The sequence below is a fragment of the Gigantopelta aegis genome, chromosome 4 (assembly GCF_016097555.1).
Source record: "Gigantopelta aegis isolate Gae_Host chromosome 4, Gae_host_genome, whole genome shotgun sequence".
NCBI lineage: Eukaryota > Metazoa > Mollusca > Gastropoda > Neomphalida > Peltospiridae > Gigantopelta > Gigantopelta aegis.
The window spans coordinates 79985360-80012872 of NC_054702.1; the positions used below are offsets into that span (position 1 = coordinate 79985360).

At 38.3% G+C, this 27513-nt stretch overlaps 1 protein-coding gene across 1 annotated transcript; it reads right to left on the reverse strand.

The window, feature by feature from the left end:
* Positions 1 to 236: 236 nt before the first annotated feature.
* Positions 237 to 27008, reverse strand: LOC121372297. The gene is made up of 9 exons (XM_041498592.1): positions 26754 to 27008; positions 17875 to 18021; positions 16647 to 16708; positions 15465 to 15586; positions 13076 to 13164; positions 5146 to 5173; positions 3094 to 4766; positions 2058 to 2153; positions 237 to 1185 (listed from the first exon to the last, which is right to left on the reverse strand). Exons 1-9 carry the CDS (start codon positions 26923 to 26925, stop codon positions 1067 to 1069), a joined length of 2508 nt encoding a protein of 835 aa, XP_041354526.1. The 5' UTR covers positions 26926 to 27008; the 3' UTR covers positions 237 to 1066.
* Between the last annotated feature and the right edge of the window lie 505 nt (positions 27009 to 27513).

Below are 27513 nucleotides of genomic sequence, written 5' to 3' on the forward strand. Positions count from 1 at the left end.
AACTACTATTCTTGTGTGCAATGTACAAATCAATCGGCTCAGAAATAAATAACTTGTAGTAAATTTCCAGTGGCAGATTAAGAAAATCCATTTAGGAGGGTGCCCAGTGACATGAGATGAAATGCCAAGGGAACTTTGTGGGAGGTTTGGAGGCGGATCGTAAAAAATGAAAATTAATATATAATAAAATTATGACTATCGCAAAATTTAGGGGGGGGGGGGGGGGGGTAGGTGCCCCCCCCCCCCATCCGCCTCTGCATTTCCTGTGGGATGGATTATAGGTAACTGGGTGTCCGATTACCTTAATTATATTTGAATAACTAGTGTAACCAGCGATTTAGCTTTTCTAATCTCATTGAGCTTACTGGTATATTTCCAAACCATTAATGGACAATGACTGCCGGAACAGGTGTCTTGCATATATCCAGAAATGTCCAGAATCAGTTTTGGGAATAAATCAATACTGACCTGTTATTTTTGAAATGTGCAACTTTTATTTTCAGGACGATTTACCATGTAACTGATTGGTGGTTGGCATCAATTTAAAGTTGGGTAACCAACACACGAACAGAACAATGGTTCACATGAAATATTGTGCCTTGCACCGAGAAACACCTCTAGCATAAGACTGCTGAGGAACTTGCCCAAAAGCTGAAGTAAAGATTAAGGATCTTTGGCCGTCTTAGCTCAACTGGAGTAATACCCACATGCCACAGTGTTGATTACTGTTATTAGTTTCTCCACGGTCTACATTTGAGTGACAGAATCAGCCTGTCCCATGGCACTTCAATCTCCAAATACAATTTGAATAACTGCCATTAATTGCCACACTTACTGCCAGTCTGTTTTCATGAAATATGAAGGCCTTTTTTTTTTGCATTTTTGCACAGTGCTGTATTAGACCATATCAGTAAACTGTAACAGCCAGTTGAGTAATCTCATTACCACGCTAGGGAAGACATCGGTGATCTGAGCAGCCCTGACTATCCTGGGAAGCCCGGTGTTCGTTCTCATAGCAGTGTTCTCAATTAAAAGTCAAAACCAACTGAGACAACATCGGCCGACTTCAGAGAGGATGAGTCTTCTTCTGCTTCTGTTTTTCAAGTGCAGCCAAGCGCTTCTGTTCTATTTCCCTTGATGTGCACTTCACACTGGAGACCTGTGAAGTCTGGACACTTTCTTGGGCTGAAAGTATTAAATAACTAATCAAATATTACTGTGCTTTCACAATGAAGTAGCCGGCTGTTGGAAGGCACCTACATTAATTATATATACACAATGTATGTGGCAGAAATAATCCAGTTGTTTTTGTAATACTTTGTAAATAATTCAGGAAAAATAGAAATAGGAAATATATGCCATGTCGGTGAACATAAAAAACATGTTGTCCAAGTCAAATACTGACACAATGTATTTTGATTCTATGTGGGGTTTTTTGTAATTACATGCAGAGTCATTATTTATAAATGTCACTAAACTTTTTGCACCATGGTGTTAATATTCATGATTTTCAATACTGGTAATTTATCTGTAAAACATTAGCAGATTCACAGTGAATAAAGCCAAACTAAAAACAGAAATAAGCAAAATACAATGAGAAACCATTTTTTGCTTTATGAATATTACTATTATTTCTAGATGGAATAAAATCATCAAAAACATTTGGTTTCTGGTATTTTTTCTGAATATTAATAATAAATCAAATTCAAATTCCTTTCACCTGTTGATAATTACAGCAAAGCCACATGCTTTTAAGAGTGTGTATGTCTCACTTACAAACTAGGGTCCAGTTGTTCAAAGCATAGTTTAATTAACCCTGGGTTAGTCTAATATTTTCCTTTTTCATAAATACAAAATAAACTTTAGATTTATTTATGAATGGATACCTTTGATTGTTCTAAATCAGATTTCAACATTATCTTTTCCATTATTATTTGTATAAATTTTGTCCTTGGTTTTAAAAACTTCTCTTAACCACTGGTTCAGCTAACATTTGAAAACCTGGTCCCAGAAGTATTTCTAAAACCCCATGCAAGTGTTTACTGTCTGATACTCACACTCAACCTGGTCTAACAATGCGAGGATCTGACTTTCAAACAAAGCATCATCCCCCAGAAATGAGTCATCATCCATGTCCTGGCTGCACTCTAGTCCTGAAACAAACAACCAACACTACTAGAACACATTGAGGTAATGATGATCGAATACTGGATGTCAAACATTTGGTCATTCTGACTCACAGTTAAACTAATGCCATGCAGCCATTCAAAAGTTTGTTAAAAACTGACTAAGACAGTCGTCTACTACTTAATAAAGCTCATTGCTTGAATAGGTTTCAGCATACCAGCCACATTGTTAACAACTATGATAAATTACCCTCCAACCTTTAAGTACCATAAGATTTTCCACACATTTTGTCCAGACAAAAAAAAACATTACGACACAGACTTCACATACTAGATGATAAACATGTCACCTATTATCGACTTAGCTGTGATTGCCTAGAATAATAATAATAAAAATTGTGCCAGCTGCCATTTTGCCTTTTTATGGAATTCTCTCCGAAAGGGGTGAAAATATGTGATGCAATCTAACAAATGTCATGTGTTATGGTATAAAAGCAATCATGATGACGTCGGAGCCTTCCAACCCCTCTTGAAGAGTATTCCATAAAAATGTAAAATGGCAGATGGTGAAAATTTTTATGTTTTTTGTCCTAGGAGATCTTAGCAAAGTCGAGATAGGTGACATGTTTATTATCATTTAGTATATGGAATTTGTGTCATTGTAATGTTTTTTTCACAATTTCTGTCTGGACAGAATGTGGATCAAATCCATCAGTAATGAAAGGTAGGAGAATACTGTAGTTGTTAACAATGTTGTTTGGACTTTACATGTAGATATGGGAGAATGAATTTACACAAAAACAGAGATCGGCTATTAGGTGTTAATATGATTATTTCCATTAAAAAAACAAAATTGTATAATTATGTAAAAACACAGTATAAAGAGCTGTGGGAGAATTACATTAATACTATATTATTTATACTCCTGCTGAAGACATTACTAGAATGTTACATCAAGTATGCTTACCACAAGCAGTGTTTTTACTGCATGTTCCATTCTTAGAGGCTTCCATGTTTGGCACTGTACTTGAATTTCTTGTGTTATGGTTCACTGGAGCACTTGACTGCACAGATGCTGGTTTTGATTTCAAAACAGAATTTTTGAAACTAAACTTTCCCACAGAACTTTGCTGAGTTGGTGCAACCGAGCCAACTGTACCAATGCGAGTTGACATGTGACTAGAACCACTCTGTAATGTCTTACCACCAACAGCATGGGACGGTGGTTTACCTTGAAATGTCAAGCTACTCCCTTTACCGTGGACAGAGTAACCACCACGGCTACCGACTGACTTATTACTGGCTATCTTCATATCCATACCAATACTGGCTGTCTTGGGAACCACACTACTGGTGTTAACTGTTTTCACAACTGTAGAAACATCATCCATTTCATCATCAAAGAGATCATCGTGACACAACTCTTCGCTGATCTTGTTGACCGTGGAGTCATCGGGTGTCAGCTGACTCTCTAACAGTTCGTCAGGCTCGGCCAGCTGATACAGAAGTTCATCGGTGATGCTAGTATCTAGATATTCATTCTTATTACTCAGACGAGCACCGTGCGACACATTCTTCCCTACTGATGATCCAAATCTGCTATCACAGGTCGCTGATATTTTCTGCTGACAAGAATCTGGAATACATACTGTAGCTACCAATGTCGTATTCCAGTTATTGTTGATTTCAGCAACATGTTGAGTTCCCTTAAATCCGGTTTCAGACCGAGAAACAGTACATGCTGGCTGTCGTCGTGGAGGGTTGCTAGGAGACTGGGATCCAGAAAAACTGTGGCTTCTCCTCCAGGTAGACTTACTGGATCCAGCAGAACTTGTAGTTTTAGAACAACCTTGAACGTAAGAGCCTTTGGAGAAAGCAGACTTGTCATCAAAACTGCTGTGCTTTTTAAAACTATTATTGTTCGTCACACATCCCGTCCTAACCATGGCTGATGTGCAAGTAGCTGGTTGATAAATATTCTTTGATGTAAAAGTAGTAGGTTGACACACATTTTTTGATGTACAAGTAGTAGGTTGACACATATTCTTTGATGTGGAAATAGTAGGTTGACAAATATTCTTTGATGTAAAAGTATTAGTCTGACAAAGATTCTTTGATGTGAAAGTAGTAGGTTGACAAATATTCTTTGATGTGGAAGTAGTACGTTGACAAATATTCTTTGATGTAACAGTTGTTGGTTGGTAAATATTCTTTAATGTATTTTGTCCAGAAGAGGTGTTAGTTACAGACTGTTGTGCGTTTACAGCAACAGCTGTGGGTGGTACAACATCACAATCAGCTGTTAGGCTGAACGTGTATCGTTTGTTCTTGATGTTTGGTTGTTCTCTGGCAGGCGAGTTCAGTTTCCGTTTGCCTGCTGGGAGTTGTGTGGCCTCCAGAATAAAAGAGTTGTCTTCAAACAGGTCGTCATCTGTCCATATGCTATCATCGCTGGCATTTTTCTGATCGGAATCGGAGGATTTGTCACAAGTGATATTTTTCATTTCAACTTTATTTGAATTATTAGACAAACTGGTGGATTGAGATTCTTGTCTTTTTTCTGATTTCGGAGAAAAAAATTTCAAAGTTGCAGTTTTTTCCAAAAGCTGTCCATTTTCATATGTAGTCAACATCCGTTTCCTGAAAAAGAATTATTATAATTTGAAAACAAAAAAATTTAGTTTGGCAAGCATCAGAGATATAGAATGAAGGAATGAATGAATTAATGTTTAACTACACTCCAGCACCTAATTCACATTAGTTATTGGGTGTCAAACAAAGGTATGTGTATGAACATAAAAATAAAAAAATAAAAAAAATTAGAGAGAGAGAGAGAGAGAGAGAGAGAGAGAGAGAGAGAGAGAGAGAGAGAGAGAGAGAGAGAGAGAGAGAGAGAGAGAGAGAGAGAGAGAGGAGAGAAGAAAGAAAGAAAGAAAGAAAGAAAGAAAGGAAAAAACAAAACCATCATTTATCGCTTTTTGTTAAATAATGGAGATATAATAAAGACATTTTGACTTACTCATCTTCATTGGTACTGGTCGACTCTTCTGAAAAAAATAAAATAAAAATAACATATAGTTAAATGAAACAAATAAGAATCATAAAACATCAAAACATTTCATATTTATTCAAATATTACTGATTTACACAATGGTAAATATTAATCAACACTGGATTAAGACTTATTAAATGTGCAGTCACCGTTTCATATTATCTTATACCATGGAAAAGACATCTACATACCGGTAGTGTTTTTCTCTCAATAATTCCAGTTTGGCTTGATGTAAAAATAAAATAAAAAGTGTTTTGGAAACTACAAAACTGTTCTATTTTTAAATGCAGTTTGTAAATTCAGTCAATATTTCAACATAACTGAGTTAATAAAAAAACATATGAAACATATGTGTAATATTAAGTGTACTGATGTAGTTAGCATTTCGAGTCATGGTACCGAGAGATAGATTTGTCCAGACAGAAATGGCGATTAGCTGTGGTGAAGAGTGCAGAGCGAGAGAATATTATTATCCCAGCTAATTCAGAAGTGGTTGTTACAGCTTATTTGGACAAGGAGGTCGACTATCCTGCTTCTTTGCTACAGCAAATCAAAGATGTAGCAATACCTGCTGATACTGACATTGTTCCTGGTTTGATTTCATTTAAGTAACGGGAGACTGGGATATAAAAGTTTGTTTCTCAAATGTCACTACTAGAACTGTTGTTACTAGTAACAGTAGAAGATGCATCATTAGTAGAACATGTAGAGGGAGCAGATTCCATACTTAGCAGTACTGATTTGTCCTCTACTGATTTACATCCAGAACAGTTGGAAAATGGTGTTGAACGTATCAACAAGTATCAAGATATTTTCTCAAAGAATGATGAGGAATGGATATTGGTCTTGTTGATTTAGTAAAACAAGTGGAATGATTAGAAAATCACAGTCCATGGTCATCAAATATTGTTTTATGTAGAAAGAAAAATGATAAACTACATGTGAATCAATTTCTGCCAATTAAATCAAAAGACCAAGAAAGATTCTTACACTTTGCCTCGCATAGATGACATTTCAACAGTACAAGCCAGTAGAGCACCTATGGCTTCTCCTTGTGTGTTACCAAGAAGTCCACCAGTACAATTAATAATTAGGTGTCCTTGGAAGACTTTATTATGTCTCAAGTAACTACCAGAGTGACAACAAAAAGTAGAATTTTTAACTTGTCTCATGAAAACAAATATTTTAACTGACAAAGAAAAGATGGAGACATCTTTCACTGTGGGAGAAAATGTGTGGTAGACATGTACTTTATATAATAATAACACCACCATACACTAAGTTTAGAAAATTTATTTCTAATTTTCATTATTATTCATACTTACCTAGTACTAGCACAACAACACTGCTATACGACCCTGAGTTATAACCTCCACTGCAGAATTATCTCCCCTTGCCGGATGTATAACCTACACCCGCGCATGGGTAGACCGTATATCCTCGTTATCGATTCAAAGTCCGGAATGACTGAATCAAAAACAGACCTCCCTCGGGGCGGGTGGGAGGTAACGGTTGTTGTGCTAGTACTAGGTAAGTATGAATAATAATGAAAATTAGAAACAAATTTTCTAATAGTCTTATTCAACTTACTGTACTAGCACAACAACAATGCTATAACAGACGTGATATAACACCGTTAAAGCACGAGAATTTAACATTAAAGGGAGGAGGTAAGAAAACAAGGAGGACTTACCCATTCAACCAGTAGTGTTCGTATCAAGTAATGATACAGTGAAAAAGCAACCCACATCATACGAGGTATAAAATGTCAAAGTGACTTTTAAATTGAAGAACTACAACCCCAATTAAAAGTAAACCAAGTTAACAAGGTGAGGAAACCCGCACACCATGTAATGGTAAAAGACACTCGACTGCTCCAGATAGTGAACCATCCACCCCCCACTCTCCAAACAGGAGGTGGAGAACTATCTCCCAGAAAGACTGCCGGTAGCGACCGGACGAAATACGGGTCGCCCCCTACTCGTGGCCCTGCGCACCGAAATTACTTGCTGCCCTGCAATGACTGATTGAATCCGCCGAGTTCCGTCCGGACCAACAGCCATATCATGTAAAAAAAATGGTCAAACGTGTGTCGACCTTTCCAAAACCCCGCACTCATGACCTTGAAAATGTCCAAAGAATCATGGAAATTAAGGGAAGCAGAAATCGCCCGAGGTCAAACGGAGAAATTCTGCAGAACATGATCATCCGCCTTCTCATATGCCAGTTTGATGGTTGCAGCAATCCATCTCGACAAAGCATTCTTCGTAATGTCTCCTGGTTGGCGAGTGAAAGAGATAAAGAGTCTCTTCGTGTTTTGCCGGAGATTTCTAGTACGCTCCAAATAGAATTTCAAAGCCCGCACCGGACAAAGAAGTCTATCAGAATTATCCGCAGAAAGCGTACAAGATAAACATTGAATGATGGCCGGAAGAAACTCTTCCCCTGGCACCTGGTTCTTAGCCACGAAACCAGGATCAGTACGTAACGCAACTGACCCGTCCGTATTGTAATCCACCAAATCATGCAAAAAAGCATGAATCTCACTAATACGACGGCAAGCCGCTAGTGAGACCAGAAACAAAGTTTTCCACGTCAAATGACGAATTTCAAAGGCTCGTAGGGCTTGCCTTTGAGTGCATGAAGAACCAGAAAAACATTCCATTTAGGCAAAATGGAAGGCTTCTCAACCGTGTTTTGCAACGACTTAAGCAAGTCATGCAACACGAGATTCGTTGAGAAATCTTGACATCCACACTGCCTCAGAGTAGTGAAAATGGACAACCGGTGACTTCTCACTGTTTGAACCTTCAGCTGTCTTTCTTGGACAAGAGCCAGAAAGTACTCGGCTAAGTCATTAACAGTTGGCGACAAGGGATCCACGTCCCTCTCAGTCGCCCAACGAACCCAAGCGCGCCAGTGACACTGGTAGACCCTCTCCGCAGACTGGCGCTTCGAAGAGGAGACGAGCTCAGCAACCCGTTTAGAAAAGCCTCGGTTTCGGAGGGAAACCCCGACAACCACCATGCATGAAGTCGGAAAACCTCTGGCTTCGGATGCCACTCTGTCCGACGCAGTCTCTGACTGAGCAGATCAAGTATCAACGGCAACCGCACCGGCTCCTGCACTAAAAGTGACAGGAGCGGAGGAAACCAGGCTTGAGCTGCCCAACTCGGGGCTACGAGCGTGACACGACAAGGTTGCTGTCTGATCTTTGCCAGAACCTTGCCAAGCAGAACCGGAGGGGGAAAGGCGTAAAAATCCAGTCCCGTCCAGTCCATGCTCAACGCATCGTACTCCAGTGCCAGTGGGTCTGGTACTAGCGATACAAACACTGGCAACTGACTGTTCAGGCGAGAGGCAAACATCGAGTTGAGGACTCCCCCACAACTGAAGAACTTGATAAGCCACCGTCTGGTGCAACATCCACTCCGTCTGAACCGGGGAACGAGGATTCAAAGTGTCCGCCAAGGCGTTTATGGACGAAGGAATGTGTTTGGCCGATAACACCACTCCCGAATCGTCACACCATTCCAGAATCTCCAAAGCCGCAAGACTCAATGACAGGGATTTGGTGCCTCCCCACCGATTGAGGTACGCAACAACCTCAACAAAATTCGACGATGTCGAATAACAGTCCTGAAATGGAGACAAGCGTGACACACTGCTTCCATCTCCAACAGGTTGATGTGACGACTCCTCTCTGAAGGAGTCCACACCCCTGACAAATGTTGATCCAAAAGGTGTGCACCGAACCCCTCGAGGGAAGCATCGGTAAACAGGACCAACTCTGGAGAAAGTGGGTATAAAGGAACGGCCTGGGACATACACTTGTCCACTAGACACTCTTGGATCGGAAGAATGAACCAAGGCCCCAATGGTATCACCAAATCCCAGCTGAGACCATCCCACACCCGGGACTAATGCCACTGAAGCGGTCTCTTGAACCGTCTGAACCACACATTCAGCACCGCCAGCGATTCGAGATGGCCTATCAAAACATGGAGCGTGCGCACCGACGCACTTTACTACACCAGAAGACGTTGCGCCAACGTCGTGAAATTGTGTAGTCGTGAATCCGTCGGAAGAACGGACACCTCCACAAGGTTGAAAACCACCCCGAGATAAGTGAAAACCTGCGTTGGCACTAATTCCGACTTGACCCAATTGGGAATAAACCCCAATCGGAGAATCATGTCGATCACGAACTCCACGCCCACGAGACATGCCGTCTGTGACGCCGCCGGAATTAACCAATCGTCCAGGTAATTGTGCATCCATATACCCAACAGATGTACACGCCCCACCACTGCCTTTACTACCCGAGTAAAGACGTGACGGCTTGTGGCCAATCCGAATGGCAGAACTTGAAACTCGTAAGCTCTGCCATCGTAGAGGAACCGCAAGTACTTCCCAAAATCCCGATGGATTGGAACATGCAGGTAAGCGTCCTTCAAATTGATGGACGCCGCCCATTCCCCCACCTGAAGCAAAGCACGAACAGACTAAACCGAAGACTGGGCGAAGAACAGATGGGAATAAAATCCCAGAGTGCCCAAATCTGCCTCCTGGATAGATGGCTTTCTTGTCGAGAAACTCGACAACCATCTTCTCCACCAGTACTCGTTTGTCGACAGACGGTACTGCAGGTAACCGGGGGAGGACGTCAGTGGAGGGGGTGATGAAAACGGAATTCTGTATCCGTTGCGGACAACCGACAAAACCCATGGGTCCAGATCTGGCAATTCGCACCAACTTTGAACAAAATGGCGCAATCTGCCCCCCACAGGAAGATCTGCTAACAGAACCTCTGTAAGCAGATGTCGATTGTCCACGCACCCTCATCCCGGCTGCTTCCCACCCCTGGGCGCCTTGCCCAGAGCGGAACCACGAAAACGTGCCGGTTTCCCCCGAAAACGTCCCTATTTCGATGAACAACGGGCATTACCCGACTGCACGCCTGAATCAGACACCACAGGGATCTGATACCTGTTAAGAAATCGACTTTTCTTAAGGCTGGAGGCTTAAAAGTAGACGCCGCCTGGCGCTTACGAGCAGTTTGGAACTGAGCAGCAGGGACGAATTTCGCCGCTTCTTGGTCCATGACCAAGTTAAAATTGGTCCCAAAAAGTAAGGTTTCCCTTACTGAGCGGCTACGAAAGTAGGTTTTAACCACACCCGTCGCTCTCAGTCCCGCCAGGTAGTGATCCCAACGCAGAAGTAGACTGTTAGAAGCCGCCAACAAACAACCCTTAGCCATCGGTGGAAGACCCGTGACTGCTTTATCTAACCCAAATAGGAACGTACCTAAATGGTTATTGACTTGAAAAAGAAGTTTAGATAACCTCTCCAAAGTCTCTAAATCCGTGAGTGGCACACTGACATTAGGAGATGGGTGGCAGTCTGCCTTCACCCTAGCGAAAACGACTGCTGGATGTGAAAGGAAGGAAGCTCCCAATGTCTTATACGAAGACGTGGACAAAACCTTCGCCGCAGACAACAGTTTCCCGGTAGCTAACGCTGCCGGAAACTCTTCCACCAACGCCCCCAAAATACGATCGCTACCTGCAATCAAAGCATCAATCTCCGCAAGAGATTCATGCGCCTCGTGCGCTAACGGCAAGCCAAAATCCTGCCACGGAGCGTCCGTCGCTAAAGGCCGGTTTCCAAACAAAACACCCTTGTAAGACTGAACAGCCTCCTCCTACAGAATTGCATCCGCGCACACCAGTCGGACCTGTTCCCGTACAAAACCAAGAACCGCCTGGTAATCATAATCGCCATCTGGCGTACCAAATTGGGAATCTCATCGAGCACCAAACCTGGTGAAATTTTTTCAAACGACGCGCCATGCGCTGACCGTAACAGAAACAAAACTGCATGGGCAGGATGATGCAGACCGGCTGAATCTGCAAACTGGTCCAACCCCGGTCTCGCTGGAAACCCCGGCGGTGGAGGGACTGGTGGAGGCCATTTCCCTAGCCAGGCCATGAACTTCTCAAAAAGAGAAACATAGTCCCCCTGAGGGCGACCCGAAACCATCGGACCCTGAACGAAAGGTTCCACCACGCAGTCGAGGGATAACGCCTGGAACCTCTACCCCGATCTGACAGGTCCGGATTGACCATCAGTGTAGACACAGGCGCACCCAAGAAAGCTGCAGTTTCCCTGATCCCTGCCGAAGCAGACAACGGGACTGGTGGTGTCAGTTGAACCAGACCATCAGGAAATTCGTACACGTACGAATCCTGTGCCGAATTCTGAACCCAAAGTACCACGTGTGGATTAGCCAACTCAGTTGACGTAGCCACGTGCAAACGATCTAAAAGTTGATGACGCTGTACAGGCGCCCCAACAACAGAAGGGACGCCGATTGGCGTCGCACCCGAAACAATGCCACCCGGCTCCGTGAGACTTCGCGATTTCGCCAAGTGGCTCGATCACCGAAAGACGCGTTGGCCGAAATGGCGCCCTCGGACGCCACGACCAACCCTGCACCAGAAATCTGGTGAGACTTCATCCTAGAGCCAATCGACCCCTCCACAGAAGGACCGATAACCCTGCCCCCATCAGCAAGATGGGAGTCGGAACTGAGAGACACAGTCGTTCCTGCCACGACTGCACTCCCTCCGATTGATGCCCTCGTTACAACCGTAACAGGCACCGCCTCCACCGACGGAGGCAAAAGCAGGTGGAACGGAGCCCGACCTGGAAGCAGGGAGCAACAGCACCCCTCCGCGCCAAGCGGCGCTTCGGGTTTACTGGTATCACCATGAAGATGGCGAACAGACGAGGAGGCGTCCTTGTGCCTACCACTTGTCCGCGAGCTCTTTGAACTGGACACCGACTTGCCGACCGACGGCAAATTGGTATGGAGCACGACCCCGGAGGTTGCCACTGTGCTCCGCCTGTCTCGTTCACGTCTAATCATCCTCTTACACTCGGCGTCTTTTGACAGCTTCTTAGCCTTCCCCCACGTGGAGGGGGACCAATTTACACAGATATGACACTGGCGTTCAAAACAACAAGAACGACATAACAAATGCTGATCAAACTGGGGCAGTCGTTTAAGACAACCCCCCTCAGCATACACAACCAACCGGTTGGAGCCCGAGGAAGCCGTGTCAGACATTAACCCCCTGTGTAAATCACCCAAAAGACCTCGTATGACAGAGTAAAACAAAATTACAAATTAATAAACAATTTATCAATTTGACAAAAAATTTACTACAGCACTCGAACACGACTGCAATGGAGGACTGCAGAATCAAAAACGAGGATATACGGTCTACCCATGCGCGGGTGTAGGTTATACATCCGGCAAGGGGAGATAATTCTGCAGTGGAGGTTATAACTCAGGGTCGTATAGCATTGTTGTTGTGCTAGTACGGTAAGTTGAATAAGACTATCTGTATTTTATGTCCTTTAACTTTCTTCAGTGTATTTCTTTCTGTACTTGGCTTGTGTGGTCAGTTTCATATTGCATGTTTTACCTGTGCAGTCAGTGAATACCTGTGACATTTCTTTATTTCTTGTAAGGATTATTTTCATTTGCTATCTGTCAGCGTCTCTATTTCTGACTGGGCTTCTGACCATGAAATGATCAGCTGATGTTAGAAGGTGACCATTCTGCATTTACTGATTTATACTTGATGGTGTTTTCTTTTGGGCTCCTAATGATTTTTTGTGTCTTGCATCTTCGCATTTAAGAGTTTATGTAAAGCTTTAAAGTGTAGCCTACAAGTGATGTTGGATGTGTTGGATATGGGTAGGACATCTTAAACCTCGAGGGTTTGAGATGGGTTTTGGCCGAGTCCTTGATCGGCAATATACTGTGAAACTAAAGGGCAGTTTGTGTTATTTTCTGCACTGAGCACCCTGTTACAAAAACACGCACCAATGACTTCACATCTTTCAATCATTCTTTTTAACAGTGCCTTGGCCTCATCTTCTTCATGTCCCGTGGGTCGTCTTCTTCGACGAGTGCTGAAATTAGAGTTTTACTCTCGTTAAACACTGTTGGTACCAGCCATAATTATTTATATTAATATAATTAGTTTAAACATTTAAAGAATTTTATTTACACCTAATTATGATTAATTTTTATATTCAAAGCCAAAATTTTAAATATTAGTAAACAGCAAAAATTGTTATAACAGAAAAACAAATCATTACCAATATTTATTTAAAACAAGAATGAGAACAGAATTTTTTTATTTATTAAATAATAACAGAAAGATTTTGGTTCCTATAATAATGAAATGTGGCATAAGGTTGATGAAACCCTACAATTTCCGTAACATCATTTTGGTTTCATACATAATAAATAAAACATGTCAAATGGCAAAGTTTTTAATGTTATATCTGACAAATAGGGATGTGAAACCCATTTAAAAATAAAAGCTGAAATGATACTTAAAACAATTTTGAAAGTACTGCTGAAGCAAAACATATCCAACACCCAGGCTGTCCTGCACACCCTTGTGAAAAAGTAAGACAAAAGTAGGAACTGGATTTCTTTTAACTGTGGCAAAGCAACGTAACAATACAGCTGTTTTTGAATTTGAATCACATCATTTTGCCTACAATAACAAGAGTACCGGTGAAGTACATGATACGCCTATCAGGAGTTTGATGGAAAAGCATATCTATATTAATGAATATGTTACGGGTATAATTGATGTGAGTGTTCGAGATTAAAACATTGGGGGCAGTAACCCAGCTGGATACTAACATTTCAAAATCTGGTCTCCAACCTGAGAATTTAGTATCCCACTTTTAGATGTGGTTACCTGACCTTCAAATATAGCAAGCCAATTTTAATTTTTATAAATAAAACAAAAGGCTGTATTGGTTAAAAACATTTTATAATGGCCTCTTCAGTGTTTTTATAATCTTTGGAATTACTAGGCCTAATTAATGGGACATACCCTAGTTTTTAAAAAACTACTGCATATTTTTTTACTATTATAGCCAGTTTTTGTAACTGAAATCATACTTTACTTAGATTTTATGGTTTAGTGGATCAATTTCTGTACACTGGAAGTGGTTTTGATCATCCTGGTGTTTCTAATATCACAAAATACATTTCTCATATTTTTTAAAAATGCATGTGCGTCTGAGAAGTAAAAGTTATGGAGTCAAGTTTTAGTCCATTTTTAGAGGGTATTTCACCATTTCAAAGTCACAGACTCGTGTTTCACTCCATTGTAACTTTATCCAAATGTGTTACAGATTTGTAGATTAAGTAAACTTAGTGTTAATTTTCACGGGTTGAAACTAGGGTCTGTCCCTTTAAGGAAAACTTAGACTGGAAGGAAACATCCCAATCAAAACAATAGCGGCTTAGTGGTTCGCAGTCTTTTGCTATGCCTCTATTGTTCCAGTGTAGCATTAGACTGGGTAGGAACTCGAAAATACTGTTACTTAACTTCATCCGTAAATGACGACTTACATTGTTTCAACAAAAAATAAACACTCAGGATTAAAAAACACAACATATGGTATCCTGGCGGGATACTGGATTCTTGAAGTCTGATATCCAAAATTAAAATCTGGTATCCCCGGGATATCGGGATACCATTAATCTCGAACACTGCATGTGAGGTTTGATGATCCTGTATGCAAGATATGGTCCAGACAAGGATTTACTGTTATGTGCAGTAGCCCGTGAAAAGTAGGTCACCCTACTAGTAATAGTAAGTGACACACCACCATCCCAAGTTGTTCCTACATGTGAGGTTTGACCGTCCTATATGCACGTGTATGCAAGATATGGTCCAGACAAGAAAAAGTTAACAGATGTAAGTACGTACGTACGGACAGACAACGCCAAACCATAATACGACCCATAGATGGGTGTATAAAAATAAACTGGGTACATGATGCTTCTGTTTTCAGAACACCAGAAATGTTTAATGCACAAATGTTTTGAAATCCTGTTTGGAACAATACTAATTACTAACATATATCTCTGACTGAAGAAAATATTATAATTTTTAAACATTGTACCATATACGAAATATATATGTAGTGAAATTACAATAAGATTTGTTATATTTATTGTGTATGAAGCAAAAACGATGGTGAGGAAGTTCTGTCGTCGACCTTAACTTTCAGTGAAAGATGCAGTAGTTTATGTAATATCTGACTGAACAATAACTCGTATACAACATGGGTTAATATCAGATGTCTATTGGTTCAATGTTATTTAAATAGAATGACTGACCAGCAAAACAACTGATTACGTTCTTTATCTAGTACGTGTTATTCCTAGAAAGCAATACCTGTGCGTTTTCCTCTCAGGCTCCACACACTGACCAGGGAAGCGACTGTTTGTGTTATTCACAATTTTGGACTCCATCCATAAGCTTAGAAGAGGTGGTGTATTAGTTGACACTTCACCATTCTGAAAACAAAATTGTAATTATTTTAATTAGTATTTAGTAGCTATTCAGACACTGAATTAATGCAATATATTTAACACTTTTCCCAGCATCTGTAACACAGGCAAAATATTTTAATTACAAGTCTGAAACCACATTGTTAACAACTACAATAGATTACATTCCTATCTTTAAGTACCATTAGATTATCTGTCCAAACACAGATTGTGAAAAACCCCATTACAATGACACAGATTCCACTTGCTTCATTATAACCATGTCACCGAAATTGACTTCGCTGAGATCTCCTAGGACAAAGCATATTGCAATTTTTTGCTGGCTGCCATTTTGAATTTTTATGGAATACTCTTCAAGAGGAGAATCTAACAATGTCATGACATGAGCTGAGGTATAACGCAATCGTCATGACATCAGATTAATTACGTCACATACTCTGGAGGCTTCCACCCCTCTTGAAGGAAGGAAATGTTTTATTAACGACACACTCAACACATTTTATGTATGGTTATATGGTGTCGGACATGTGGTTAAGGACAACATAGATACTGAGAGGAAACCTGCTGTCGCCACTTCGTGAGCTACTCTTTTCGATTAGCACCATCCCAGACAAGATAGCACATACAACGGCCTTTGGTATACCAGTTGTGATGCACTGGCTGGAATGAGACCTCTTGAAGAGTATTCCATAAAAAAGCAAAATGGCAGATGGTAAAAAAAATTGAATGTGTTTTGTCCTAGGAGATCTTAGGGCAACTGATACAGGAGATATGGCTTCAGTCTGGTATGTGGAATCAGTATCATTGTAATGGTTTTCCCTCAATTTATATCTGGATAAAATGTGGAGAAAACTTATCGCTAATTAAAGCTAGGATAGTAAACTATTGTAGTTGTTAGCAATTGCTATCTATCTACTTTAGCAAAACAATGTGAGGCGTGCAAAAGGAAAAACAAATTTTTCTGTGTTTTTGGTGAGTGGTGGCATTAATTATAATGAAGAAAAGATAAACATTTTCAGATACAGAGTACAAGAAACGTATAATTACTTCTCTCTGCAGTACTTACATCATCCAGAAACCTGAGGACAATGTCCGACATGCTATCCTGTCCATTTCTGCACTTCCTTACTGAAAGACATAATAGCATACAGTGTATTAAAACACTGCCATGTACATATAGATGCATAAAACACCTTTCAATACAGTTAAAAATGCCTCTCAGTATAGCCTTAAATAATATGTCACAGATTAATAACAAATGGAATTCTGGAATTAATAGATATGGTACTTAAGTCTTTCTTTGTTTTCTTCCTCGCTCATATAATTATTATTATTAGTTGCTGTTATAAATAAAGACATTAATTAATTTTAATTTAGTTATTACTGTATTTGACCGGGGGCCAAAAAAAGCTCATTGTGAGCTTAGTATGGGGTGGGCTTATTCCCAGACAAGGGGCCAGTTTTTTGTTTTTTTTTAAAACCAAAACCCTAATACATCTTTTTAAACATATACATGAATGCTATTTAACAAGTTTCATTGCAAAAATATGAATTTAAGGCCAATGTATCATTATGTACATACATACATACACACACACATACAAACATACATGTGTAGATTGTAGGCCCCATGCATGTGGTTGAGTTAAAGAGCATCCTTTTATGGATGCCTCAATAGCTCAGAGCGCATCATGGTTAGTCTCGTAATTCAGTGCCACAGGTTCGAGTCCCAGCAACGGCATGGGACAATTTGTGAGGCCAGAAAGGATTTAATTATCCCCTGTGCCAGTGCATTAATATCTATGCATGTAACTGTCAACCTCGACATAAATACAATATATATATTCATACATCAATACATACTAGCCAGTGCCAGGTCTGCCCACTGTTTTGTGCACATAAGCTGATCGACTGCGTAGATTGTAGGCCCCATGCATGTGGTTGAGTTAAAGAGCATCCTTTTTATGGATGCCTCGCTAGGTCAGAGCACATCGTGGTTAGTCTCGCAATTTGTAGGCAATTCGGTGCCACAGGTTCAAGTCCCAGCAACGGCATTGGACAATTTGTGAGGCCAGAAAGGATTTAATTATCCCCTGTGCCAGTGCGTTAATATCTATATATGTAACAGTCAACCTTGACATACATACAATATATATAGATATTCATACATCAATACATACATACATACATACATACATATATATTTTATTTTTTTTACATAAAAGTGTGTATTTGTGATGATCAGATTTTGATTCAGTCTAGAATATTAACGGCATGACAACCAAGCATCTTACTTTTCTTCAAGTGCCGAATGGCATCTGGAGATGTGCAATCCCATCTAACCTCACACTGGGAATCGACCGTCTGAGAACACAGCAGGTCCTCCTGACGCAGATACAGCTTTTTTTCAAATGGGCTCATCATGCTGCATGTTTCATCGTCTGAAGAAAATAAGCATTGTCAAATGTAAGCTGGATTAAAGCAGACCATAGATTTCAAAATTCATGGAAATTTTTTTTTCGGTTCCGAGCCTTGTGTCCATAGGAACCCATCAGAAACTGTTGATATTATTTTCGTTGAATAGTCGTACTCTGTATAATAATGATGGGAAATTAAATTTCAGTTTTATGATTTTACCGACATGGTACCAGAAATGATTCTTACCGAGTAATCCAAAGGCCTGTTAAAGGGACATTCCTGAGTTTGCTGCATTGTAAGATGTCTAATAAAATACTTCTGCAATTAAGCTTATATATTAAATTTATTTTCTTGTTTAGAATATCAGTGTCTGTATATTTAATGTGTTTCTGGTCGTCCTAATATTTGTAAAAAGCCCAAACTGGATTTGGTACGTACGAAAAAAAATATTTTAGGAAATAAAATGAAATTTAACCTAGTACAAATATCAGAACTATCAGAAACACATTTAATATATAGCCTCTAATATTTTATGCAGAAAAATATATTGCATATGTAATTACAATCGTTCAAAAGTTTCTTTTAGTTGATAACATCTTAAAATTGCATCAAACTCAGGAATGTCCCTTTATAGTGACGATATTAGGTCGATATTATAATATTCCTCCATCATAGGTTGATGCAGTATATTTTTCCTGTTAACAATTAACAACTTTTGAGATGTAAGCAGACTACATAGGCTGGGGCAAGATGACCTGCTTGGGGAACATTTTATTCAGTATCGCGTAGCAATTCGCTACACAAATTTCAGAGATGGCTACACAATTTTGAAACATTAAACAGTAGTTGCTAATCAATTTTCAGTTCACTAGAAATACTGCTAATCAAGATTTTGAAAACAAAGTATCACTCTATAGTGTGTTTGAAACTGATGTTCTTTTCCACCTTTCTAGCTGAGTATATTGTAGTATGACCTATATTTCAGAAACAATTTGGAAACATAATTTAATAAACAATTCAGGCGGAGTCCAGGTGACACGCCCCCTCTATTTTTGTCAAACAATATATATTACAGAATACACAAAAAATTAAAGATTATCCCATTCACCTGTTCAAAAGCAACAACGGGTTTTGGGACCTCACTATTAAAAAACTTCTGGATCCGTGCCCGATATGTAATGTACTGATACAAAAAATAAATAAGTTTGGGTGCTATTGGGGACAAAACACTATAAAGTAACTATAAGATAGGTTGATACATTATGACTGTCAGGTTGTATGTACACAGGGTTTTTGCCTGAGGGTAAAACGGGTATGGCACCATACCCAAATTATTTGGCAGATTGTATTTTTTAAAGTTAACTTTGTGACAAAATCAATTACTGTTATCAGTACTGTATGATTTTCTTAACCGTAACCCTAAACATAACCCATTTTCTTTCTGGGGGAGGACCCCATACCCCCCATGTTGATTGTGGATGCATTCAATTCCATATCACCATACCCAAACATTTCTTTCTGGCAGAAACACTGGTACGTGAATAATATATATTTATTATTTACTAATGCACAACCAATTGTTCATCTGAAGGCCACTTTCCCTTTTAGTGAGGGGTGTTGGAGTGAGGTCTTAAGCTTGTGATGTTTATTGTGACATATTGCACACACACACGTGGTCAGAATATTGTATACCCGCAATTGGAGGAGGCGTGGCCCTCTGCCCAAACTCTTGCTTCGTATGTAGGTGTATTTTATATGGTATTATATTGATTGTCCATGTTTTGTAATACACGTTTATATTTGTTCAATTGATAAGTTGTTTGATAGTGACTGATAATGAATGTCTTGGGAATAAATAGTTTTCAGTGTTAAAGAGTTAATACATGCATTGAACGTTATATGCTTGATGAGTAGGGAGATGCAATTTTCGATTTACCCATATTTTACTCAAAATTCAAATAACAATAATGTATATAATGTCCAGTAATACATTTTCTGTGAACTTATATTTCATGTGGTTTACACAACAGGACGTGCAATCATAGATTATACTTCGAAATAATATATTACTGACCATCAACTTGATATGCACAAGCAATGATATAATATTTTAGACATTCAGGGCCAAGTCTAGGGGATGGGCAAGTGGTGGAACCCCCGAAAAAGTCTGAACAATAGCATTTAAATTCTGCAAAGATTTATTTGAAAAAAGAAAGAAAAAAACTGCAAAGTAGTTTGCATGTACATTGTAGTTCTGGAACTGCAGACAGTTTAGTGTAGGGCGCACATTAACTTAATGATTAATTCAATACTTTTGGTGCCACAAGTTTTGAATACCAGCTATATATAGGGAATGTAACAATATTCGGATGTAGAAACAACCACACTTTCTATGTCCCTTCGGACTACAGATGATTTCATCCCAATAAAAACTTACGGAAATTAGAGATGTTGAATCGTTTTAATATGACGATAATTGGGTGACATTTTATAATTCTTAACAAGTGTTTCCTTTTTTCAATTTAGATGACTGGGATGATAAATACTTAAAATGTTTATTCTATCTGCAGATTAATCACTGAGGTCAGTCCCTATTTTGGGAGGTTACAATTTTTACGGTCCCAGCAAGAAATCTGTGGGTTCTGTGCAGGATCTAACGGTACCTATCGCCCATGCAAACATGTCAGGTTTAAGGGAATTGAATGTTGTGATTGTCCAAAATACTTTACGGATCATTGGGATTACCAGCAAGGTGCGGAAACGTTTATATATGTACCATTAAAAAAAGAAAAAAAGAACCACGGTTCGCAAACTGGGAAATGGTGCACCGAACTGTGGGCCTAAAACCACGGTTTTCGGTAACATCAAATAATCATCCTATCCCTAATCGCAGGATCGAACCACCTGAAAGTGCATATAAAAGATCTCTTGCTGCACTAGGAAAAATGTAGCAGGTATTCTCTGATGACTATATGCCAGAATTACCAAATATTTGACATACAATAGTCGATAATTAATAAATCAATGTGCTCTAATGGTGTCGTTAAACAAAACAGGCTTTTGCTAAGTGGCAACTAGTATGGTAATGGTACAAAATTACTATGGCACGAAAAGACTTTTCACAATTGTACAAAATTTCTTCGGTATAACTATAAAATGACGATGGTACAAAATAACTAGACCGTATGGTTTGAAGTGGGTGGTACAAAATGATATGAAATGACCATGATTTGAATTGACTAGCATCCAAACTGCCAAAGGTGACGACACATGATATGAGTGCCTCATACGAGAATAGCTGATTGACCGTTCGGGGCACTCATGATTATGTGTGGCGGCACTCATGATTATGTGTGGCAACACCTTTACAATATTCCAACATTTAGGGTTAGTCTTTTTTAAAAGACTGATATAGGAAAGGAAATGAAATGGTTTATATAATGATGCACTCAATACATTAAGTTTTCGAGATTAATGGTATCCTGATATCCCGGGGATACCAGAATTTAATTTTGGGTACCAGACTTCAAGAACCCAATATCCCACAGCGATACCATATAATGTTGTTGGGTTTTTTTAATCCTGCGTTTTTATTTTTCGCTGAAACAATGAAAGTCATCATTTACTGGTGAAGTAACAGTATTTTCGAGCTTGTACCCAGTCTAAAGCTAAACTGTAACAATATCTCCCCAAATTTGTACCCAGTCTAATGCTACACTGGGGCAATAGCGGCATAGCAATAGACTGGGGACTGCTAAGTCACTATTGCTTTTGTTGAATGTTTCCTCCCTTCAAATTTTATTGCAGAAAATTGATACAGGTAGGTTTATCATTAGGGCCATTCCATGGTAATGATTTAAGCCAGGACGTGACCGACTCTTATGATCTCCTTCACTAAAAATCCTTTTTAAATGGAAATGCAGTTTTATCATTTATAGGCTCATTACATATAGTAGTATAAGCATGTCAGGCCTAATTAAAAAAAAAATGTAAAATGTGCTAGTAAATTCCAAAACTCTGCTCTCCTGATAGAATGTTTGCTTATTGAAATACACTGTTTAACACAATATCCAGTCTATTTCTAAATGCTGTATAGCAATTTACTAAAAAAATATTCTTTATGATGTAACATTTATTTTTTTAAAATTTCAGTAGGAGCCAGGATGCGACTTTTTGTCCAGTTCACTTATACAACTAATAAATGATATGTATATCAAATACTACTAATGAAACACTGTTAATTTATGAAATAAAAATAAGTGCATAAAATCCTAATTAATTGAACTCGTGCAAAAAAAAAGTTCTCATACAATATTCATATAATATACTTTTATAATGAGTGACCATCCTGTCAACAGCATTGTTTATCCTGATGTTGCTAAGTCTGGTGATTTTTGTCTTACCTTTACCTTACAATACATGTACAAACTAAAATGATGAAGTATAGGTATAACTTTTCCGTTGGCCGAGGCATCAACTTTTGCATTTAGCTCAACACTGATAAATTACATATCCTGCATCAGTAAAGGTTCATTTATAGTTCTATCTATGAATGTTCACCTCCGTGCACGGCAAAATTTGTTTTTGAACTTTATTATTTTAAAATTTTAATTTAATTTTTGGAAGTCTAATTTTTTTAATTTAAAAACATTTGTAACATGCATTGAGATAGATATCTACAAATACACTATCAATGACACTAAATAAGTTTATGGTAGGCCAGATCTTTAATTCTGTAGAATTCTTGTTTGCAATTTACAATATATTTTAGAATTAATACATTATTATATTTTGCCTTTTGTTGGTATTTTTAAGATCATCTGATTTAATTGGAATTCAAAATATGAACTCAAGTCAGTACAGAAATTATAGTTTTTGGACAGTTTCTTCTTTCTGTTTATCATTATCTGATCTATAGGACAAACTATCAACAATGTATATTAATATAAACTGTTGATGGATGACAATAGCAAAAATCTCGACACAACTGATTTGAATTCCCCCAACCCAAGTTTTATCTTCCACATATATCTTTATCAATTACATCCTTCACTGGAGAAATGTTGGTTTATATATTCCAATTCATGTTTGGATACCTGTATTTGCCAAGGAATAAACGTAAGATTTTAGCAGCACATTGTATTTGAACAATTCTTTGACACAATATTTATTGTATGTGTACACCAGTTTGGATTCACAAAATGAAACATTTGGTAATAATACAATATTCTTTAAATTGGTGGATTATCAATAATTCATTGTTTTGTCAAAACATAGAAGCACAGAATTAATTGATAATAGTATTTTTGTATCTACATAAATCCATGTTAAATATCTGAACATGCTCCTCCGAATGTCCAGTTTCTCCGTTTCCGATTCTTGATGGTGAGAGCAAAAATATTGATAATAAAAGTAATTTCTTTTAGGTACATGTACATTATCTAGTCAGTTTTGCCAATTTCTCTATATAGAGAGATTTAATACATTTTTAATATTTACTCAATTTAACATGCCATCTTAAATGTCATGTCCTGGCTCAAAGTTTGAGGTGGTTATTTTAATCATTTAATACAACCAGTCATCATTATATCTTTTATTTATACTTGGAACAGAGAAGGAGGAGAATTAAAAAGGATTTTTATTTCTGAAAAATAGTTTTTAAATAAAACTAGCTTTTATATGTCAAATCAGCCAGGACGTGACATTATATATTTTGAAAAATAATTTAATATACTAATTATGATATGAAAGAAGAGAAAGTAGTATTTTCGTATGCAGTATATTTTAGATATGATGTCCTAATACCACATAACAGTAATGAAATATTACCAAAAAACAAATGTCACGTCCTGGCTTACAAAAAAAAAATTTCAAATAAAACTGTCATTAAAACCCATAAAACATAAGTAAATTGGCAATAAAAGTATATTTGTATGTGCTTAAGGGTGTTAACTTTAAGCTATAATAAAAACTTAGTTTAACAGAACATTTAAAAATGTTCACACTCATCGACCAAATTATGCCAAATACCACGGAATGGCCCATTAGTAATGTCAGAAATACTTATAGATTACTGCTATTTATATTAATTTATGTCAGTATTACAGGGTTGAAAATTAACATGAAAACCAAGGTTGCCAGCAGGGCCAGTTGAAGAAAAATCTTACTGGCCCTTCTCAAATTTAACTAGCTCTCCAATTATCACAATGGAATTTAACTGCACAGCTAAAATTAAAACTATAGTGGGTTTTTTGTTGAATAATAACCGATGAATTGACATTTAACTTCATAATGAATAAAGTAAAACTTTATATAAAAACATGTCATTTAGTTTTAAACCCATACCAAAAAAAATCCAGTCTAAACAAACATGTTTCTTTACAAAGTACCATTAAATTAAACATATTAAATCTCATTTTTAATACAGGGTCAAAGATAATTTTGAGTTTTATTGCCCCTTGCAATTTTGAGCATTTGAAATGTGACTAAATACAGCAAAATAAGCTTTTAGTCATATTTATTTGCTGTAAAATTAACTTAATTGTTTGTTTTTTTGACATAAGCAGCCTCAAAATTGCAATGTGAAAAATTATTAAGTTCAAGCCCTGTTGTTAGTTTGTGTACTGTCCGTAGTTAGTTTCTCTTTCAGTTAATCTACCTCAGCAGCTGATAATTTGTAACTGTCATTTTTATTTATTTATTTATTTATTATTTATTATTTATTTATTCATTATTATTATTATTATTATTTATTTATTATTACTATTTTTTTGTTAGTACTGTAGGGACAATATGACACTTTTCATATATCTGTGGAAAACGTACACAAAAGGGTCCATTAAATTCATATACTCGCCCACCCCGTCTCCTGTTCAGAAAATGCACTGTTCGTACAGTACTTAGTATGTATTCCTCCTGTTCCAGATGGTTTGGTAATATGGATCAATCAAATACATGTACTTATTTACCGCCTATATACATTCTTGCTGTGAATATAGCCAGCCCTCGTTAGTGGTGGCTATATACACAGCCTTCGTATATATATTCATATACATGCAAAGGCCTAACTAGTTGGGATTGTCGACGTTTAACATGCTTCTGTTACTAAAATAAATTAATGTATCAGCTTATTATCATTCAGTACATGTTTTTATTATTTTTTATTAACTTATTTTCATTGTTGTTTTTCTATTTACCTTACGTCGTAGAGGATGGTCAAGCGTTCTCATTACACAAGTTTGGTAAATCGTTTTGACCCTGAGGTTATTCGGGGAATGCCCGTCACATGACTCAAAATAATATGTCACACCTCTGCTCTCCAAATAATTGTTATTTTTCTCAGAATTATGGACCGTACCCATAATTCAATTATTTTTATAAAATATCAATAATAAGTGTGATATGGTGGTTATACAGATAATTCAATAAAGTACTTTTAGGTACAAATCAAATGTATATATTGTCATGTAATACCTTGTTAGGTCAATAATTAGGTCAACCATCTGTGAGAGAGCGTGTTTAATAAATTAATATGTTTTTATATGAATTTTATCTTTATTCATTATGTTGGCGCTGTCAAAATATAGAACATGTTCTATGTCTTCTGATCTGTCGTTTGCGCCAACTTAGACGCGGTGTCTTTTGTCACGTTCGATTCAGTATCAGTGTTTCTTTTTTAACTAGTATCACACTCGCCAGACAATAAAATCGATGATCGCCATAATTACAAAGCTCGGCGACCTATTTCGAGACGTAGATCACGTGATCGCCCACTGGGCTATTCCACCTAGTAGATGGAATGGCTGAGTGGGCGATCATGTGACACAACGTCATGATATAGGTCGGCGAATTTAGAATTCTGCTGTCCGGAGTTTGCCGAAGCGTAGCTGAATGTGGGTGCTGTCGGATTTCTTTCTGTAGTATGTGTATTAGTGATTAATATGTGGAATTTTTTTTTTATCAGTTAACTCGAAAATGATCGATGTAAAGGTATTTGACGTCAAACATAGGATTGGTGTGGTATTAGAGCGGGAATCTTTGCCAACTTTTTGGTTGTCAGGAATTGCCAAAAAAATACATTGGTTGGTCTCTGACTGTAATGAGAGCATATTTATGTCCAAATGTCCGTCTAGCTCTCTTACATTCAGAGTACTCGGGCTAGTTAGTATCCAAATGGGATACTGCCCAAACCAAAATATTTAATCTCGAACTCTGAAATTTTATTTACAATTATATGGCATCGGACATATGGTTAGGGCCTAAGGTCGTAAGGACCACACAGATATTGTGGGAGGAAACCCGCTGTCGCCACTTCATGGGCTACTCTTTTTGTTTAGCAGCAACTGAGCAAGGGATCTTTTATATGCACCATACCAGACAGGATAGCACATACCACAGCCTTTGATGAACCAGTGGTATAATATCCGCCCGGTCCCCTCCATTATTATTTTTAGTTAGGGTTAGGGGTTAGGGTTGGGGTTGGGGTTGGGGTTGGGGTTGGGGTTGGGGTTGGGGTTGAGGTTGGGGTTGGGGTTAGGGGAGGGGGGGACCGGGCAGATATTTTTCCGAACCAGTCGTGATGCACTGGCTGGGACAAGAAATAGCTCAATCATCAATGAGTCCATTGACGGGAGATCGATCCCAAACCGACCACTTTACCACAGGGCTACGTCTCGCCCCAAGACTGATATGGATGCTGGAACGGTCAGAAATCTTACTTTACCTAATTATTTGAAATATCTAACAACAACAATACCTTGTTGAGTTATTTGCCAGTGTGGTCTTCCTGGACTTGGACTTGTGCCAGTTGCGGAAATCGTGCCACTGCCAGCCGAAATGTCGGTCACCGTGGCACTCTGATTGGGTCTAACGCCTTCAACAGATCGGGCAGGCGCTTTCACCAGAGCAAGACGGTGTCTAGTTTTCATTTTAAACAGATAATTACATTGTGATAATCTCACATTTATGGCGAGTGTTCGAAAAGTCAAAACTGTTTAGTGTTTACGTTTTAATTTTCCCACCTCGACAAACAAAACGTGATGCGCAACAACCTGACGGCGTATACACTTTTATTAAATAAAAAGTTTAAATTAAATTAATTGAATATATTAATAAATTAATTAAAAATTTAATAGACGTAATTAAAGTGAAGCAAAATTATTTTTTAATACAAAATTAACAAATAAAGACTCAATAAGTGCTAAAGATGTGTGTGCATCAGGGTCTGCTGCTTGTTATTTGTTTTGTAAATTCTACCTCTTAGTTAGGAGACCCATCTAAAAATATATAGCCGTTCTAACATTTTGTCGAACAAATACGGTCCTCGTCCTCATCGTCCTGTTCCTACTCCATAGTTACTACAACTTCTTCTCCTTCTCCTCCTACTACCACTATTACTACTACTACTACTACTACTACTACTACTACTACTACTACTACTACTACTACTACTACTACTACTACTACTACTACTACTACTACTACTACTACTGCTACTACTACTGCTACACCTCCTC

Coding starts and splice junctions, on each gene's coding strand:
- LOC121372297 (XM_041498592.1), bottom strand. CDS start 26,925: ATGAAAACTAGACACCGTCTTGCTCTGGTGAAAGCGCCTGCCCGATCT. Junction 4,767..5,145: donor ACCAGTACCAATGAAGATGA/GTAAGTCAAAAT, acceptor ATTCTTTTTCAG/GAAACGGATGTTGACTACAT. Junction 1,186..2,057: donor ATTGTTAGACCAGGTTGAGT/GTGAGTATCAGA, acceptor TAATACTTTCAG/CCCAAGAAAGTGTCCAGACT.